Genomic DNA, 18,196 nt, shown 5'->3' with positions numbered 1-18,196 from the left:
TGATGTAAGCTTTGTTATGATTGCATCATCCATGACTTCTAGGAATAACATGATGCAATTCATATCATGTATGACGCAATACCAGCTTCAGATTGCATCATTCATTGTTTTGCCTAAAAAGCAAGTACTGTCCAAACCCAGTCATAGATTTATTCATAGATGCAGTCAAAGATGTATTTTAGTCATTTCGGGTTTAAATTGAGATCCCTTCCCTTTATAACTCACTTATCCTCCGCTATTCCCAAGTCAAGGGTCGAATATACTGACCCAATAGCATAACTTTAAAACTAGAGCAAATCAACAATTTTAAGCATCATTTTCGTTCTCAGTGACCCAGAATTAGTAAAGTTTGACTACATTTATTTCAGAAGCATTTTGGCTGTAGAGCAGTGTAATCAGCAACAAAATTAGTATTTGTTTTCATACACTGGCTCTGACACTATCTAATTGAACCTATAGTCATAGAGTTTAAGGCCAGAACATAATTTACCCTAAATACCAAAAATAATGTGCTATTAATTCCAACTTAACATCTTTTTGTCTTACAGAACAGATCCTCAATTTATCAGTTCAGCTCCAATTAAATCAATAAAACTATTCCAAGTTAGACCAACTGGTGATCCAGATTTCTCTTCTCTGGCAGTTCTAAACACTAGTGTGAAATATAATACAGTACAACTTCATTTACACTTATGAATGTGTCACCCAAAAATTAAGGCACCCAAAATCACTATTTTCTCTTAAAAATTTAGACCACAGAAGTCTAATTTAATGGATATACCCAAAAGGCCACATACAACTGAACACCAATTCTTTTCCAGTCAAACATGCTCAGAGATCTCATATCTAGAACTGCAATGACTTATCTAACATGGTATTTTTGAATACTGAAAATACTTTGAATCACATTTCAAAAGATACTGAATTCCGGCAACAATTTCCTATATTTATTAAGTCACACCAAACTTATAAAGACGAATACAGGATCCAAACTTATATTTACTGCTTAATGGAATGTTACCTATGAAGATATCTTGTTATTTTTAAACATGAAAATATAAACAACATAACTGACATCAGTGGGAGTTAGGCACCTAAATACCGTTGAGGATCTGGGCCTTAGGCTCTTTGGAGCTGAAATCTCATTGAAAGTCAGTCAAGTCTGAAAATGACTCCTTAATCAGTTTAGGTATTGCAATGCTGAGAAGAGCAACACATAAATACCTTTAAAAATCTGGGTCTTTGTATTTTGCCTGGGAAAAAAAAATTATGCCTCTAACACAATATACTGAAGAGATTATGGAGGATGTGCACCTAGATTTCTTGGTCTTTCATATGCATCCAATTGTTAAATGGTTCACTTTCATTAGTGACTTGTTAAATCTAGAGAAAAATGACAGTATTACATAATGACCCTGTTTCCTTCATCCACCTGTCTATATGTATATTTTTTAAGCAGCACTATGACAGTGAAATGCCGGCATGAAGTCATGACATGACTAAACCAACCTACCTTCCTATAAACTGTACAGCTTCTTCCGTCAATCTTTGAGTAAGGTTCTTATAGGACAGTGGCTGCTGGATAATCTGGTCGTTCCTCATCAAGAAGCAGTTTAGATATCGAAAAGTATAAAAGAAAATGAGCAAAAGTCCAAATAAAACTGTAGATATTAAAAAGAAGTAGCGCAGTGCTCCACGGGGTATTCTGAGGAGGCCAATATAATGCAGCACCTCCAAAGAGATTAGGGTAATACCAATGAGCTGAAGTGGAATGGCAAGGTATGCTCGAACACCTGCCACAAACACGCTGCCTTCCCCTGGTTTGCAGTCTCTAAGACTGGTCATGGTGAGTCCATAGAAGTAATCAAATCCATGATTGAGGGGGTGATGACAGAAGTCATCCCTGCTGTTACAGTTCAGCCCAAGATGCCACTTTCCTATAAGGAAACAAGCACATACAACATTTATGTAGTTAAATAGCCTCATTTGTAGTACGTGCCCCTCTGAATAAGGGAAACTGCCACTTCAGGATGGCATTTCTCACTCATTTATTATGTGGATCCTTATTGCTCTCCCTCCCCCTTGTTTATACCTTCATCCTCAAAGACTTTGCATCATGTCTGAAGCTCCTTAGGTGACCATTAGGTGGGCTTGAGAGACTACTGCAGAGCAACAGACCCCGAACAGTTAGTTGAAAATGTAGCCTCTGTTCGTGTGTAGCTAAGGCCCCTTACGCAAATACTTATTTATATTAGCTCCTGGTGAAATTAGCTGTACCAGTTTTCCCAAAAGTGTCTTTGTGGATTTGTTGCAACCATTCATCATTGTGATCTATCAGGTAAATAATTTCCAATGAATTTATTTTTAAAACACAGTAACTAGAGCTGTTCCAAACAGGTAGGTATTTAAAGTATACTAAGTATTTATTTATACAAGGGCTCACACGGGTTTTTAAAATGCCAGTCACTTGCTATATTTGCATGAAAGATTCCTTCTCCTGATCTTTTTAAAATAAGTAAATAAATAAACAAATAACATTCATAATACACGTCCCTTAAATTCATTTTCTTTGCATTTAAGTGATACAGAATGATTTTTTTCCTACAAGCCTGAGCGCTGGTCAAAATAGGGAAAGAGTGGACCAGGTTCTGTTCTAAGATACACTGCTCTGCATTATGTGTAAATTCCATTCATGCCAAATGAGAACCTTTATTTAACTAGATAACTCTTCAGGACAAGTATTATTCCTTGCTATGTATCTGTACAGTGCCTAGCACAATTTACCTCCATTCTTGGCTGGGGCCACTAGGTATGATTGTAATATAATAATGGGTAATAAACAACATCGCCTCCAGACTTACACTGATATAACTGAACAGAATCTTAACCAATCACTAGACAGGGCTAATGTACGGTTTGATCCACTTTTATTCTTTGTAACTTTAATGATTTGCATCTAATAGTTGTCAGGAACAAGAACAACATTTTAAGTAGTGTATTCCAATGATCAAGTACATGGCAATTTTGCACTAGTCAAATATCTAAAAATGACCTGCAAATTCACAGCAGTGTAAGTTGTGATCTTTAAAAAAAAATGGTCTAGACAAGATTCCAGCATTCCCTCCATACAAGCATCGTTGACTGTCCCTCGATATGAGGATAATGTCTGCAAGGAGGAAAAGTCATTGATGAGACTTAAGATGGCTGAGGAGTCCAATCCCTGCTCTACAGGTTTTTTCACATGTGACAGGTAGTTGCTTGGAGAGAGCACAATTGCTGGACGGGATGCTGTACACTTTCCTTCCTCCTCTGCTGTTTCTCAGACTCTTGAACAAGGCGATTCTCTTCAAAACAGACTAAGGCTTGATGTATGACGTGATGCCATTGCCAGACAGCTCTTCTCAGTTCATGGGATCAATGCCTCCCTTCTTAAGATATACTTTCAGGGAGTCATTGTAGCATTTCCTCTGTTCCCCATGGGTCTTCTTGCCCATGACTATGTTGAGAAAAGAGGACTTGCTTCGGAAGACAAGCATCAGTCATCGGTACACAATGAACAGCCCAGTGAAGTTGATGTTACATAATCTTTGCCTCAACACTGGTGATGTTAGCTGAAGAGAAAACGCTGGCACTGGTGTGATGGTCTTCCTATCTGATACGGACAATCTACCTAAGGTAGCACTGTTGGTACCACTCCAGACACTTAAGATAGCTTTGGAGTGTCACCCATGTCTCACACCCATAAAAAAAGTGTGGGGCATTGTAGGCTGGCATCTTAGCTTCCATTCGCAGATCTCTGTCAATAAAGACACAATGGAGCAACTTTCTGAAGAATGCTCTGGCACAATGGATCCTATGTTCAATCTCCACATCAAGATTAGCTGTCTGGGAGAGGTGGCTACTAAGGTAAGAGAAATGCTCAACATTTTCCGGGGGTTCATCACCAATGATAATTTGTGGGAAAAGGTGGTCAATGTGTGCTGGGGCAGGCTGACGAACCACCTTCATCTTCACACTGTTGAGGGAAAGTCTCAGGCTATGATAGGTGCCTGAGACAAGATCTAGGGTGGATTGCAAATCATTGTCCCAAGCAAGATTCCAGCATTTCCTCCAAATAAGCATATATGAGAGAACAGAAGATAGGTGGAACTTTTCTCCTCCTTCCACATCACACAACTTCTGAATTTGCACAAAGGAAGACTGTACCTGATGTTAATAATTCATGAGCCTAAGATACAGGTGCATGTCCAATCCTGTCTTCCCCATTCCCAACAGCACTAAATATTAGACCTGACCAAAGGACAGCAATTCCATTTCATGACAATTTTTGTGATTTTAAAATTTGTTTTCCTTCCAAGGTGCAATAACCCTTCTGAACATTTTCGCAAAACGAAATTGTGTCAAAACAGCTATTTTTCTATCCTGGTCCTTCTCTCTCTCTCTGGTCAGAAGTGATCAGATAATCTTGGATCTCAGAAACCTTCAGGATGAAAACTTCATCAAAATCAATGCCTCTGTGAAATGTTTCAGTGAAATAGCATTTTTTGACAAAATTATATTTAGCCAAAAATGTTCCAACCTGCTCTATTATACCCCCTCCAAAGAGCATAGCACCACCAAACATCCCAAACAGGGTGAGGTAAGCACAAGGCTAGGGTCTAATTCTCTTTGCACACCAGCTGGTAGTTTTAGGCCAGCGCTACGAAGAACATGTGCTGCAACTCATAGGAGAAATTAGCATCAGGGTCGGGGTGTGGGAAGCCTGGCCTAAGGATTAGTGTCAGACATTAGTCAAGGGGCCAGGAGCCAATTACCAAGAATCAGGCCAGGCTGGAATGCCAGGAGATCAAAACCAAGAGACAAACTGGAAGAAGGAGATAAAAAGTCAGTTACCAAGAGGTCAGGATCAGAAGGCGGGAACAAATAAACATCAGACCAGCAGTCCTAGGCAGGGTGAAGCTCAGTTGTACAGACAACTTCCTCTTTCTTCCTCTGGCTTAAATAAAGGCTGCAGCCCAGGAGCCTTGCAACTCTCCCAATCAGAGCGTACGGCAGAGCTTATGCCCCACTTGGGTTTCATGAACCCTGGTCCCAGCTCCAGTCTGTGAGCTGCCCAGTAGAGAACTAGAGTGCGATGACTCTAGGGACCTGGGTTTGAGACCCATGGGGGCTGATAATTACAGGCATTGCTCACAGTAGTTGCCCCAGTTAACTAGAGGCATTTATGGCTCCCATACTCAATATGTCACAAGTGACCTCCCTTGCTATCAGGATAGCCACCTCAACCCCCAAAGGCACACAGTTCTCTATAGACAGAATGCCTTTGGTCACTACTGCTGTGGACCAATACATGTACTTTAACAGGACAAATTACAAAAACTACACTATGGCCAAATATACTGAATTTCTTGATATTGTCACAGTGGCAGATGGGCCTAAGACTGAAATTGTGAAGCTCTGCATTTCTGTTCTAGCTAGTAGAGGCAAACACCTGGCAATACAATTCTTCTTCTTCTCTCTTCCTATGCACTAGGGCACTAGCCAGCTCACATTGTCCCATTAGTTTTCTGGCCTCCTCCAGAGAGCTTACAACTAGTTCCTTTGGTTGATCTGAAGTTTCCCAAGGATTCAGTCAAACCTGTAAAAGTGAAGTAGATGAAATTACAGCACTATATCAGTGTATTCTCTTTGATTTTTGATGACTATCTTTGGGTTTAGAAAATAATGTTAAAGCCAGATGGATGGCAAGTTGGGCAGCACGTTCCTCTCATAAAGTCAGATAACTGAAGTAAAATTAGAGGCTTATAATCATAAAAATAAAAGGATCTTCAAACCTTTTAAAAAAAATCTGTATTTTAATTTGTCAGTCTCAAGGTGCTTGTGATTAGGTAGGTAGAAGAAAAGTGCTACAAAAACATCTTTTTAAGGAGGTTCTTCTGAGTTGAACAGCATGCACGATTTAGGCAATTTTAATCAAAAACCTTTTACTAAATGTAACAAATTATTCAGTGTCTAGATGAATTTGGGCCATGATTAAGAATTGTCAGGTTGCAACTTAATCCAGACAAGACAGAGATAGTGCTGGTGGGAATAAGGCCAGGAGGAAAAAGAAATTTTATCATCAGCGACTGAGAGGAGCAACTGTGGTTTTTTTCAAAAACAGGCAGAGCAATTTGGGGGCTGATAGATGAGCTGAGCTTCTACTTCTGCTGGTAATGGTTGTATCCATGAACACTTTTGTCCCCATCTGTTTCTGGCAAGCAGAGTGAGACCTTTTCTCTAAACATGGGCCTTGCCACAATTATTGATGCCTTTGACATTTTGAGATTAGATTGCTGTAATGTGCTTGATCTATGGCTACAACTTGATTGAGACCAGACAGAAGAAGGGGGGAGGATGGGGCTGTGCTGTAGCCTGTATATTATGTAGTTGTATGAGTATGTTAGGTTAGTGCTCTGCCTGTGCTTTAATAAAGCTTCATAATAAGCTCAGAGAATTTTTTGAATGTTGGGTAAACTGTAAAGACCTAAATAGTTTGGGATTTAGGAGCTGCTAGCAGGCAGAGCTCTATGGCCCTCTCCCATCTCTCCTCTCTCTCTCTCGCTCTGCCAGAGCACAGATTTCATAACCTTCTGGACACATGGCAAAGCCCACGTTTTCCCTCTTTTTTTCTCAGGCTGTTGAGAAAAGAGTTGGCTGAAAACTGCTTTGTTTATATTAACTGGCAGTTCTTTTTTATGATTTTGTGTGTGTTTTACCAATGGGACAGGTGCCTAAAACATAAGATTGATGCCTATAGCTATATTTTATGCTTTCAAATAAATATATCAATGTGATGAATGAATTGTTAAGGTGTATATGACAACGGATTCACAGCATGCTATTCCTAATAAGATCTTTACCGTTCCAATATGCTAAACTATTATATTCAATGTGTGGACTCAGCAGGTCACCCAATCTCTAGATAGATGGGATCTACAGATCTTGCAGATTCTCACTTTGAAGGTCACACTATTTGAATTTAGTATCTTGACTTTTCTAACATTGGAGATAGGTCCTACTGAGGGCTCTAGACTAATCAGATGTGGGGCAAAAGACAGGAGCAATGAGGGAGAGGCAGGATCAAAGAATGCCCTTTGTCCACTGCAGACATGTACCCTTGGCTGTGGTTAAAAGCGTACACAGTCTTGAACACGACCCACACTCCTCCTGCTCCCTGCTGCAGCTAAATATAGGGGACAGTTCATGCATAGGAGGTTATAGGCTCAGGTACCAGTTTGTCAGCTCAAGATTCTTTGATCATTCCACAGCTGAGCTGCATTCCATGGGACCACATATAACTCTGACCTATGGAGTGACCAAGGGATATTTGCCACTTAAGTAGTATATGTTGCCTTCTGGAGGTGATTGGGGGGTGGGGAGTGTAGCAAGGAGATATAAAAATGTACATATAAAATATATTTATAGATTAAAAAAAAAGAGAGAAAATGTGTGCACCAAAGATACAAGATAAAAAGAGATGAGAAAGAAAAATACAAGAGAGTAGGGAAAGCAGAGAGAAAAGGAACTAAAAAACAGTGGCAGTATAACTTCTTGGTGCAAGGAAACATGGAAATATTAATCCATCCCTAGTGGAGGTTGTGACAATAAATGTTTGGGAACCACTGAGTTAGGCTGAACCAAGCAAAGTCTCTCTGATCTGCCAAGATGACGTGATGAGAATATCAGCAGGCAGAGAAGGGCAGGTTGGGCAGTGAAATCTGTCTTCTGCAATTTAAATCTACAGTATTTCCCTTTTTCATTTACGCATCCTCTTTCCTTAGTTTGAAGATTCTTCTTGATTTTCTGAAGGCTTCATTATGCTTTAAGAGTATGTTAAGTTATGAAACTATAAGATGCAATATTATCATTTAGACACTTGAATGAAATCCCTCATAACATCATGTTTATCTTCTGGTGATCTACATGGAAGATTGTCATGTCACAGTGGTAGTAGTGAAGAAGAGTAAGCATTATGTAAGTCAGCTTCCAGAAAATAAGCGACATTAAATGGGGCTGCTTATTACAAACAGAAAAATGAATTGTTTGCAGCCTTAAATTGTATACAGACTGCAGGGAATCAAACTGTGATTAAACTATGGTGACTGTGAATTATATTAATGTTACTGTATCTGCAGTGTAGCTTGTATTAAACAACACAGGTGATATTTTCCTGTTCCAAATTTGTCAGAACATACCACCTTGTTCTAAAGAGTTTGACAAGGATTTATTATTTTATTCCTTTAAAAGCTGGAATACATTTCAGCCTGATTTTTAGAGGTACTAAGCATCCACAACTCAAAATGATGTCAAGTAACCTCTAAAAATCAGGCCCTAGATGTCTACTTGGGAACCTAAAAAAGGAGGTATCTAGATTAGTGGGCACCTTTGAAAATGATGCTGTTAATGACTGGCCTGTAGATAACAAATACTTAAATGAAAAATCACAGTAGAATTTCATTGAATCGGCTCACAGAAACCTCCCAACACAAGCAATATGAAGTGCCTCACTGCCCAAATTAGGAAAGCACATCACAGTATTTAAATGCAATACACTTAAATACAATAAAGTATTATTATTACCCTAAACAGTCTCAACTTGTCCAAACATATTAATGTTGGTTATGTAATCACCTAATAGCATTGCTTAAGCAGCTGGTGTGCAGTGACTACTGTTACTTCCTGCTACCTGTCTGTTTATTGCATCTACTTGTCACATTTTAAACTTAGATTGTAAGCTCTTTGGGGCCTTCTTTTGTTCTGTGTCTGTACACTGCATTGCAATGGGGCACTGACCCATGTTTGAGACCTTATGCATTATGTCAATATAGATCAAGAAGAAGACATAACTAAATTATTAGTGCTTCACACATGCACACATTTTCTCTGAATGTGTTGCAGTTCTGGTGAGCTTTAGTGTATTACAGGAGTAAACTCATTGCATTGCGGAAGAAAATAACTGTGTGACTGATTTAATACTTCTTGCACTGTAGAAAGTGCACTTTTTATTTAAATGAATAATAAAACATATGCTATTATATAGCATAGTTGTTGCTATACATATATCAACAGTCGTACCTATAAGAGCTGTAGAATAACCTTTCTGCTTCAAAAGTTTTGCAAAAGTTATTTCTTCAGTGGGAAGTCCACCAGAAGAGGCAGAAAATAAGAAGACACCAATGTTTGACAATGCAGCCATTCCTAAATAAAACAAAAATGAGTGTGAACAGCATAATGAGGATAAACAATTTTCATTCATCAATTCTATACTTTTTTTAAAAAGTGGTGTCACTAGAATGACATTTTCCCACCAGCAGCTATAGCAGCAAATGGCAGGGAATTGTCTGTTTCCACTGAATAAGGTCATTTTTCCACTTTTATGCAAAGCTGAGAAGTAGAGATGGAGAAAAATCTCAAATTACTGTGGGCCCTTCCAAACAGACAGGCAATTTTTGTAGTCATTACTATGACATATCTGTACTTCTGACAACAGAATTTGGGATTGCACGATTTAATATTTCTTCTTTCCTTAAGAGTCAGGGACCACAGGGTAGTGGTTAGACCAGGGGACTGGCAGTCAAGACTCCAAGGTTCTGTTTCCAGATCTGACTCTGTATGAATTTGGGCAACTCACTCAACATCTCTTTGCCTCATTTTACCCACCTGTAAAACTATTAATACTATCTACTTCACGTGATGTTGTGAGGCTTGGTTAATTGATATTTCTTTCAGCCCAGTGGTTAACACACTCATGTGGAATACAAGAGACTCAGGTTCAATTCCCCCTACATCAGTGTATCCCATACCTCAGTGCAGTGATTAATTTGTAATGAAAGAGGTGCCAGGGCTCAAAACAATTTTTTTACATTCATAACTGATGCAGCAAGCCCAGGGGTGCCAGGGCTGAGCCCTGGCAAGCCCTGGCATAAATTAAGCACTGGCTCTGTGGTTAGAGCATTTTCCTGCCATTGCTTCCCTGCCTCCATCTCCCCCGCAATCCCTCTTTTGTGTGGAACAAAGCAGGCACCTAACTCATTCCCTCACTAATGCCTTAGACGCCTAAACCATCTGACTCCAGGAGGTGGGTTCCCATTTGTGGATTGCTAAGCAGAGCAAGGTGCCTTTCTGCAGCCTACACCTAGGCACCTATCTCTGAGCACACACCCATCTGGTCAGCATCTCCAATTGGCTAGTTTAGGTGGGTCCCCACCTAGTGTGCTGGCTTCTGTGGATCATGTTCTTAGGAGCTTATCTCTGCCCATTCATTGTATAGGGATCCTAGGGAGCTGGCTCAGCTTGGTGGATCACAGTCTTGTTCCTGTGATATTCTAGGCACCTAGACATTAGGTGCTGTTATGCTCAGTGTTGCAATGCTGTAGTTCCTTCATGGATCCCACCATATGTATGTAATTGTAGCAGCAAGAAATGGAAAAGACCTGTTGGACCAAAGCATCAAAGTGATCTCAGCCTTACTTCCAACTTAGCCCTCGATTTCGCACCCCCAATCAACATGCTCAATGGATAGATAGTTGTGTTCTCTAGAAAAACACTTTATTTATTTTATTTGAAGGCATATCTAGATATCTCAGATCAGGTCCTCAATTGGTATAAATCAATGTCGCTCCATTAAGATTATTCTGGCTACACTGATTTACACCAGCTGGGGATTATTATTATTATTATTAATTTATTAATTATCATTAATTATTATTATGCCATTACTTTTCTCCAGGTTTCTCCCTCCCATTAAATATCTGGGTTTTGGATTACTTTCCTTCAGATGTTTTAGCCTGAATTATTGCAAGTTGAAGCTAACTTTGTTATTTTCTGAACATGCTTCTGATATCTCAGGGTCCTTTGGTATTAGTTCTCTGTCTCCACTTGTATTTGCAATTAGTCCCCACTGAACAGCTTTTATAAATTTGACAAAAAAGAATGTTTACTCTTTCATTGATACATGAAGATATTAAAGAAGACCCAGGGCAGGGCAATCAGTGAAACTTTCAACTCAAAACAATGAATTGTTCAGAAAATCACAAATACACGAAAACAAGGGTCACAACGGAAAGCTGTTTGCAATTTTAAATATAGCAGGTGCTATTGGTAATAAACACATTAGCTTCCTTTACAACAGAAAGTATGAATGAACCCAGCAGGTTACACTGACTGCTGCAGCTGCAGCTTGTTACTTGATTAGAATCAGGGCCGGCTCTAGGGGTTTTGCCGCCCCAAGCAGCCAAAAAAAAACAAACAAAAAAAAACCACACCAACACCAACACCAAAAACCGCGATCGCGATCTGAGGCAATTCAGCGGGAGGTCCTTCTCTCCGACTGGGACTGAGGGACTCTCCACCGTATTGCCGCGGAATAGCTGGACCTGCCGCCCCTCTCCAGAGTGGCCGCCTCAAGCATCTGCTTGCTAAGCTGGTGCCTGGAGCCGACCCTGATTGGAATGAACATACACTTATTAAGCAGGACCCTGAGACGTGCTTTGCTTTCATTCTCAGAAGCAAGAACAAGAAATGGGTTATCACTAATGAACAAGAAATCTGCTTAATATAACAGTCCTTGCTAAAAACCACGTTTGGAAATGTTTAAGGTATCATGGTGAAGCACCCAGAGACCCAGCCACTGAAGTCAATGACAAGCAAGAACTGCCAAAGCTAAAGTTGCATGTGCTTGCATGATTCTTAAAATGAAGGAGGAGAGGCGGACATGACATGGATATGCTTTGTGGTGAAGATTCTTCACTCTCTTTTCCCAAGCACACAGCCTCACTGGGCACTTGACTGAGTATTTGATCCAGTGATCATAAAGACACATCCAGACAGTACCGGGGCAGAAGGCAAAAAATGCAAAATAGTTCCTGTCAGAGACAAAACCATTATGCATAAATGATCATGAAATATTAATGAATTTTACCTGATCTGACAGGGTATCGACCTGTCAGAAAAGCTGCTCTGCTTGGGGTACACAGTGGAGATGCTGCTATATGTTGAGTAAATGTCACTCCTCCTTTAGCTAGCTTGTCAATATTGTGGGTTCTGTGGGGGGGATAGATATATAAATATATAATAATTTCATATTGATTATCTGGAAATGGTCAAATTAAAGCTCATGGGCTAAAATGTTCAAAAATGCCTCAGTGTTTTAGGAGTCTGATTTGCACTGATTGTCAAAGAGACAGGCTCCCAAGTCCCTTCGGCATTTTTGAAAAGAATTTTCATGGTCAACATATGAGTCTAGTGCAACTTTTACAATATACTAAATGCACAACCAGACATTTGATTTTGGAGCATTGCAGCCCAGAGTAATCTTCTGTTCACATTTCACAAACCTTATTAAAACAGTGACAATATGGTATACCCAAAAGTTATATATATGTTTTTAATAATATATGACACATATTATAAAAATATAGCTGTAATTATGAGTTGTATGAATTTAACATATTTCAGTTATTTTTCATATTATTAAAAAGCTCCAATTTTGTAATATTTCAATATAAATGTTCAGAGTTTACTGATCTATATCTCACTCATTTCACAGGGACTCATTTCACAGGAAAGGGCCTTTATAGTATATTTTACTCTACTCAATCACAGTTTTGATTTACGCACTTTAAAAAAAAAAATTAAATGTGGAGGCTTAACCTATATGCTTTTTGCACCAGTACTGCAGCATCTTACCTAACCTGGTGACAACAATCATGTTGGAAAGACATTTCTAAATTAGTCAGATATATTAACATTTGCTTTAATGGATTTAATTAGTATGCTGTAGTTAAAAAATGAACTGCAGTAAAACAAATCAGTGCTTTATTTTCAAATGAATAATGACAAGTGCTCCAAAAAGTTACAATTTTGAGACTACTTCAAAATATGTATACTTCTGAAATTATGTTAAAAAAATTATCATTCATTTTTCTTGTTTGGACCACAATCTTACTTTTATTGATTTTTTCTGTTTGTGAGGCAGCTTTTGGGAGGACTATGTATATTTACCTAAATTTCTTCCTATAAGAGTAAAGAAACAATGAAAGTCAAATATAAGCAGTCCACACTGAAGAAACAGGACCTTTCTGTACAAAAGATACCTTGCTGAAGCTCTAACTGTATTTAAAATAGTTTAAAATCTGTAAGCAAACAGTATGTTCTATACATAGATATGATGCACTCTCCCCCTCCTCCAAGTGTTTTATCAAACCTTAATGTTTTGTTTCCATAACATCCAAGATCTCCAATGCCAAGGTCATCAGCCATGATTAAAATAAAGTTGGGATTTGAAGTTTTGTAACTTTTGGCATTCTTTGTGGCATAGTGATAAAATAGTAGAAGTACAAGGATCCTCATCTTCCTCCTAGTGGTGGTGAACAAGTTGGAATTATTAAGGATAAAGACCATTGTTTGTCTTCACAAGGGTTACTCTAATTCAGCACCATCATATCCTCAGTTATTATAGTAAGAACAAAAGGTGAAGAAAGCAATTATTATGGCTTTTAAATTGACATACTGTCAAGGTATAAAATCTGACCTTTTTCTTAAGTACCCGGTACATACTTTCATAGATGCCGACTCCGTGGGTGTACCGGGGCTGAAGCACCCATGGGAAAAATTGGTGGGTGCTCTGCACCCACCGGCAGCTCCCCGCCCCAGCTCACCTCCGCCTCCACTCTGCCTCCTCCCCGAGTGCACTGCTTTTTCCCCTTAGTGCCCAGCACTTCCCGCTGTGAAACAGCTGTTTCACGGCAGCAAGTGCTGGGAGGGATGGGGGAGGGGGAACTTGGCACGCTCGGGGAAGAGGTGGGGCTGGGGAGGGGATTTGGGGAAGGGGTCCAATAGGGGCAGAGAGGGGGCGGAGTTGGGGCAGGGACTTTGGGGAAGGGGTTGGAATGGGGGTGGGGCAGGGGTGGAGTCGGGGCGAGGGGGCACGAGCACCCACTGGCGCTGGGAAAAGTTGGCGCCTATGCGTACTTTATTATGTGTGTCAGGTGTTGGCCCTCCTTCTCTAACATCAGTAGTATATTAAAATTAAAAAGAAATCTGTGTGCTAGTACTCTAACATATAAAGATAACCTACAGCAATAAACCAGCATGTACATATAATGAGAAGAAAGATTTCTTACATTTTCATGATTATTTGAAAACAAAGAAAAGAACATTTTGTAACAGATCTTCAGCTGCTGATTGACGGGAGAAACTTTCAGAGATTTCATTATCTGAAGTAAACAAATTTCATAGCAAAATACTATCAACACAAAAAATATTTCCATCAAGGAATAAGTATTGTTGTGGTAAAGGTGGTGAAGAGATGCATTAAGGAATTATTGAAATGAATGCCTAAGAAGAAACTCTCCATAAATGGTTTAAACATAAGGGGTCATAATAAAAAACATGAAAATATCTGACATGAGATCACAATGAGCTATCAACAATACTACAGCCACATCCAGCCTAACAGGAATAAGAATAGGAAAATGGTATTTTTCCTATTTCCTGGCTATACTGTTAAAACTTTTTTTTATAAAGATAGATTCTTTTCATATGCAATGCTGGATGTGAACATACTTTCACCGGGACAGAAAATCCCAGGGAGGCTAACTCCCAATGGAATTTAATCTGACCACAGAGCTATAAACAAGAAGCTGGGGGGGAAAAAAACCCCGAAAAGGACTATTGTATGTTGTTTAAAGTGGGATTTCTGCAGAGTCACACAAACCAAATATGGGGGATGGTGTTTGTTAGGAAACAGACTGAGAAACTGCTTCTAGAAGAAGGTATTGAGACAAAGACCTTGTGTCCACGGCAAAATAAATAAAAATCATTACTTGAATTCATTAACTTGAATTACAATCCTGTTGACAACAAGACAGTTTGAAGTCTTCACGTGAGTTAGTCAGTCGAGTTAAAGTCCAACAAGGAATATTCACAGTGGAGTCCCAAACCCATCTTTAACTGCTTACAAATCCAGACAATAAGGTAAATATTACCATGAATTACAATTTCCCATCATCCTCTTCCCACTGCACATCCTCTTCTTCCTGGCCAGGTAGGAGGAAGGACTCTGAATTAGGAATTGACTGGGCAATTTTGGGAGGCAGTGGCAGTGGCTAGTCAGAAGCTGCAGAGAAGAATCCTGAGTAACTGCATACAGGGTGTGACTTCCAGACATTACAGGTGGGTGCAGGTCTGTGAGACTTGTTGGGGAGCAGCAATGACTGGGCAGGGAGACAGGGTAATGAGGCCCCAGTGAGAGATACTCCACTAACTGAATCTGGCCTGGAGACCTGCCAGCTCCTATTTACTTCTCATAGAGCCCTTTAATAGAGAGGCCACCCAAGTCAGTAAGAGCCCTACTCTCCAGTGGACTGACCCCAGTGAACCAAACAAAAAAACCCTAGCACTCACTTTGAACTGTAATTGTTTAGGCCTCTCTGCGTAGGGCATTTGCAACCTTTCCTTTTCCTGCCAGTCCTAGCAAGATAACCATTTTCACTTAGCCATGTGTCTGAGTGATTACTGGAGCACACCAGGGCTAGCACCTACAAGTGGGCACACCAGGCCTAGCAGCTGAAACACCATCAGTACTTGCCTCCAAGTTGTGGTATACCTGGCATGCTATGCAATACTCCAGCACTAAGCAGCTAAAATTATAATATGTTTTAAGGGAGGCTTATAATCTTAGAGACAATAGAGAGAGACCCATGTAGGACTAGGTAAGGCATGATGGGGGCAAGTTATGTACAGCTCCTATTATATTTCCCTTTTCAAAACTTCCATGTAACTCTTTATTGAGGCACAGACCAAGGTTCTATCTTTTCCAGGACCTTTCAGTGCATATTACACAGAATCAAACCCCTCACCTTGGGGATTAGTAACAGCTCTCAGTCTCATTTAAAGACAGAGTACCACTCAATTGTTTAGTGTATATTTATATGTACGTATAGTAGAAAAAAAGAAACACTTAAATAGTACTTGAAATATTCTTAAATTACTTTTAAACAAGAGCTATTAGGTAGTAAATCGATCACTGTGTTCTTCCTACACAGACTTTCACAAATGCTTTCTACTGCTATTACAGTCATAGATTCATAGAAGTTTAGGACTGGAAGTGACCTCAATAGGTCATCTTGCCCAATCTCCTGCACTCAAAGCAGGATTACATAATAACTAGACCATTCCTGACAGGTGTTTGTCTAACTTGTTCTTAAAAACCTCCAATGACGAATATTCCACAACCTCCAAAGGCAATTTATTCCAGTGCTTAACCACCTTGAAGTTAGGAAGATTTTCCTAATGTCCAACCTAAACTTCCCTGGCTGTAATTTAAGCCCATTGCTTCTTGTCCTATCTTCAGATGTTTTCACCCTCCTCTTTGTAACAGCCTTTTATGTACTTGAAGATTGGTGTCATGTTCTCCCCTCAGTCTTCTCTTCTCCATTCTAAACAAATCCATTTTTGTTTTCAATCTTTCATCATAGGTCATGTTTTCTAAAAAATTTTAATCATTTTTGTTGCTCTTCTTTGGACTTTCTCTGATTTGTCCACATCTTTCCTGAAATGTGGTGCCCAGAACAATACTCCAGTTGAGGCCTTATCAGTATGGAGTAGAGTGGAAGAATTACTTCACGTGTCTTACTTACAAAACGCCTGCTAATACATCCCAGAATGATGGTCATTTTTTTTTTGCAACAGTGTTGACTCATATTTAGCTTGTGATCTACTATAACCTCCAGATTCCTTTGTGGAGTATTCCTTCCTAGGCAGTCCATTTTGCATGTCTGCAATTGATTGTTCCTTCCTAAATGGAGAACTTTGCATTTGTACTCCTTGAATTTCATCCTATTTACTTCAGACCATTTCTCCAGTTTGTCCAGATCATTCTGAATTGTAATCCTGTCCTCCAAATCACTTGCAACCCCTTCCAGCTTGGTATCATATACAAACTTTATAAGTATATTATCTATGCCATTATCTAAGTCATTAATGGAGATATTGAACAGAACCAGACCCAGGACCAGTCCCTGCAGGACCCTACTTGATATGCCCTTCCAACTTGACTGTGAATCACTGATAACTACTCTCTGGGAATGGTTTCCCAACCAGTTATGCACCCACCTTTATAGTAGCTCCATCTAGGCTCTCTTTCCCTAATTTGTTTTATGAGATGGTCATGCAAAACAGTATCAAAAACCCTACTAAAGTCGAGATATACCACATCTACCTCTTCTCCTCAACCACAAGGCTTATTACCATGTTAAAGAAAGCTATTCGGTTGGTTTGACACAATTTGTTCTTGACAAATCAATGTTGTCTGTTACTTATCATCTTATTCTCTTCTAGGTGTTTGCAAACTGATTGCTTCATTATTTGCTCCATTATTTCTCCACATACTGAAGGTAAGCTGACTGGTCTGTAATACGCTGGATTGTCCTTATTTCCCTTTTTATAGATTGGCACTATATTTGCCTTCTTCGATGTATATACATTGAGTGAAAATATGATTTGTAACATCTGCATCACAATTTAGAATTTTAGTGTAACATTTACCCTTGTGTATTTTTGCAAATGCATATTGCGATGCTTCCCAGTGTACCAGGGTTGTGAGGTGTCTCACAACCATCTGCCCTTAGCATGAGGAAATCTCGTCTGTCCTTGCTGTGAATCAGCTTCCTGAAACCATGAATATCTGGCAGCACAAGCATCTTCAAGGGCCACACAAGACTTGCTCTCTCTGTACAGATTGAGATAGACACACACCAATTCCTGAGTCCTTTGAACATTTCTTGCAGTGTCCAGCCACTGTTCAACTGAAGACTCATAGAATTACCAGGCCTGTTGTTCCCAAAGGAACAGTACACACCAGCTTGTAGGATCACCACTTTGCTTGGCCCCACAGGACTTAGACTTTATTTAAAACAAGGATATGTTCATTATTAATTCAAGTGATAGTGAGTAAGAATAGTGAAAATAAATGATTACATGCAAAACAACATCATAACACACTTTCTAGTGACTAAACTAACAGTATAATAATGCCTGCATCTGTAATTTTCACTCCATGCATTTGAAGAAGTGGGGGTTTTTTATGCACAAATACATCTGTTAGTCTTTAAGGTGCCACTGGACTCCTTGTTGTTTTTAAACCAACAGGCTA

The 18,196-nt window shown here is 39.5% G+C and overlaps 1 protein-coding gene across 11 annotated transcripts in view; it reads right to left on the bottom strand.

The window, feature by feature from the left end:
* Positions 1-18,196, bottom strand: part of STS (steroid sulfatase) — a 169,397-nt gene that overhangs the window by 110,650 nt on the left and 40,551 nt on the right. For all 11 annotated transcript variants that reach the window (XR_005597721.1, XR_005597717.1, XR_005597723.1 and 8 more), the window contains 4 exons: positions 13,247-13,399; positions 11,963-12,084; positions 9,118-9,240; positions 1,514-1,937 (listed from right to left, as the gene is read on the bottom strand). Coding sequence is in view for 8 of the 11 variants with exons in the window: in XM_039535318.1 (XP_039391252.1) it covers positions 1,514-1,937; positions 9,118-9,240; positions 11,963-12,084; positions 13,247-13,399 (822 nt within the window). In the remaining 3 variants the exon portion in view is untranslated. The remainder of the gene's footprint in view (positions 1-1,513; positions 1,938-9,117; positions 9,241-11,962; positions 12,085-13,246; positions 13,400-18,196) is intronic.

Source organism: Mauremys reevesii, linkage group 1 (assembly GCF_016161935.1).
Source record: "Mauremys reevesii isolate NIE-2019 linkage group 1, ASM1616193v1, whole genome shotgun sequence".
Taxonomy (NCBI): Eukaryota; Metazoa; Chordata; order Testudines; family Geoemydidae; genus Mauremys; species Mauremys reevesii.
The sequence above is the reverse complement of the archived record's forward strand: the minus strand, read 5'-3'. Positions and strand labels throughout refer to the sequence as shown.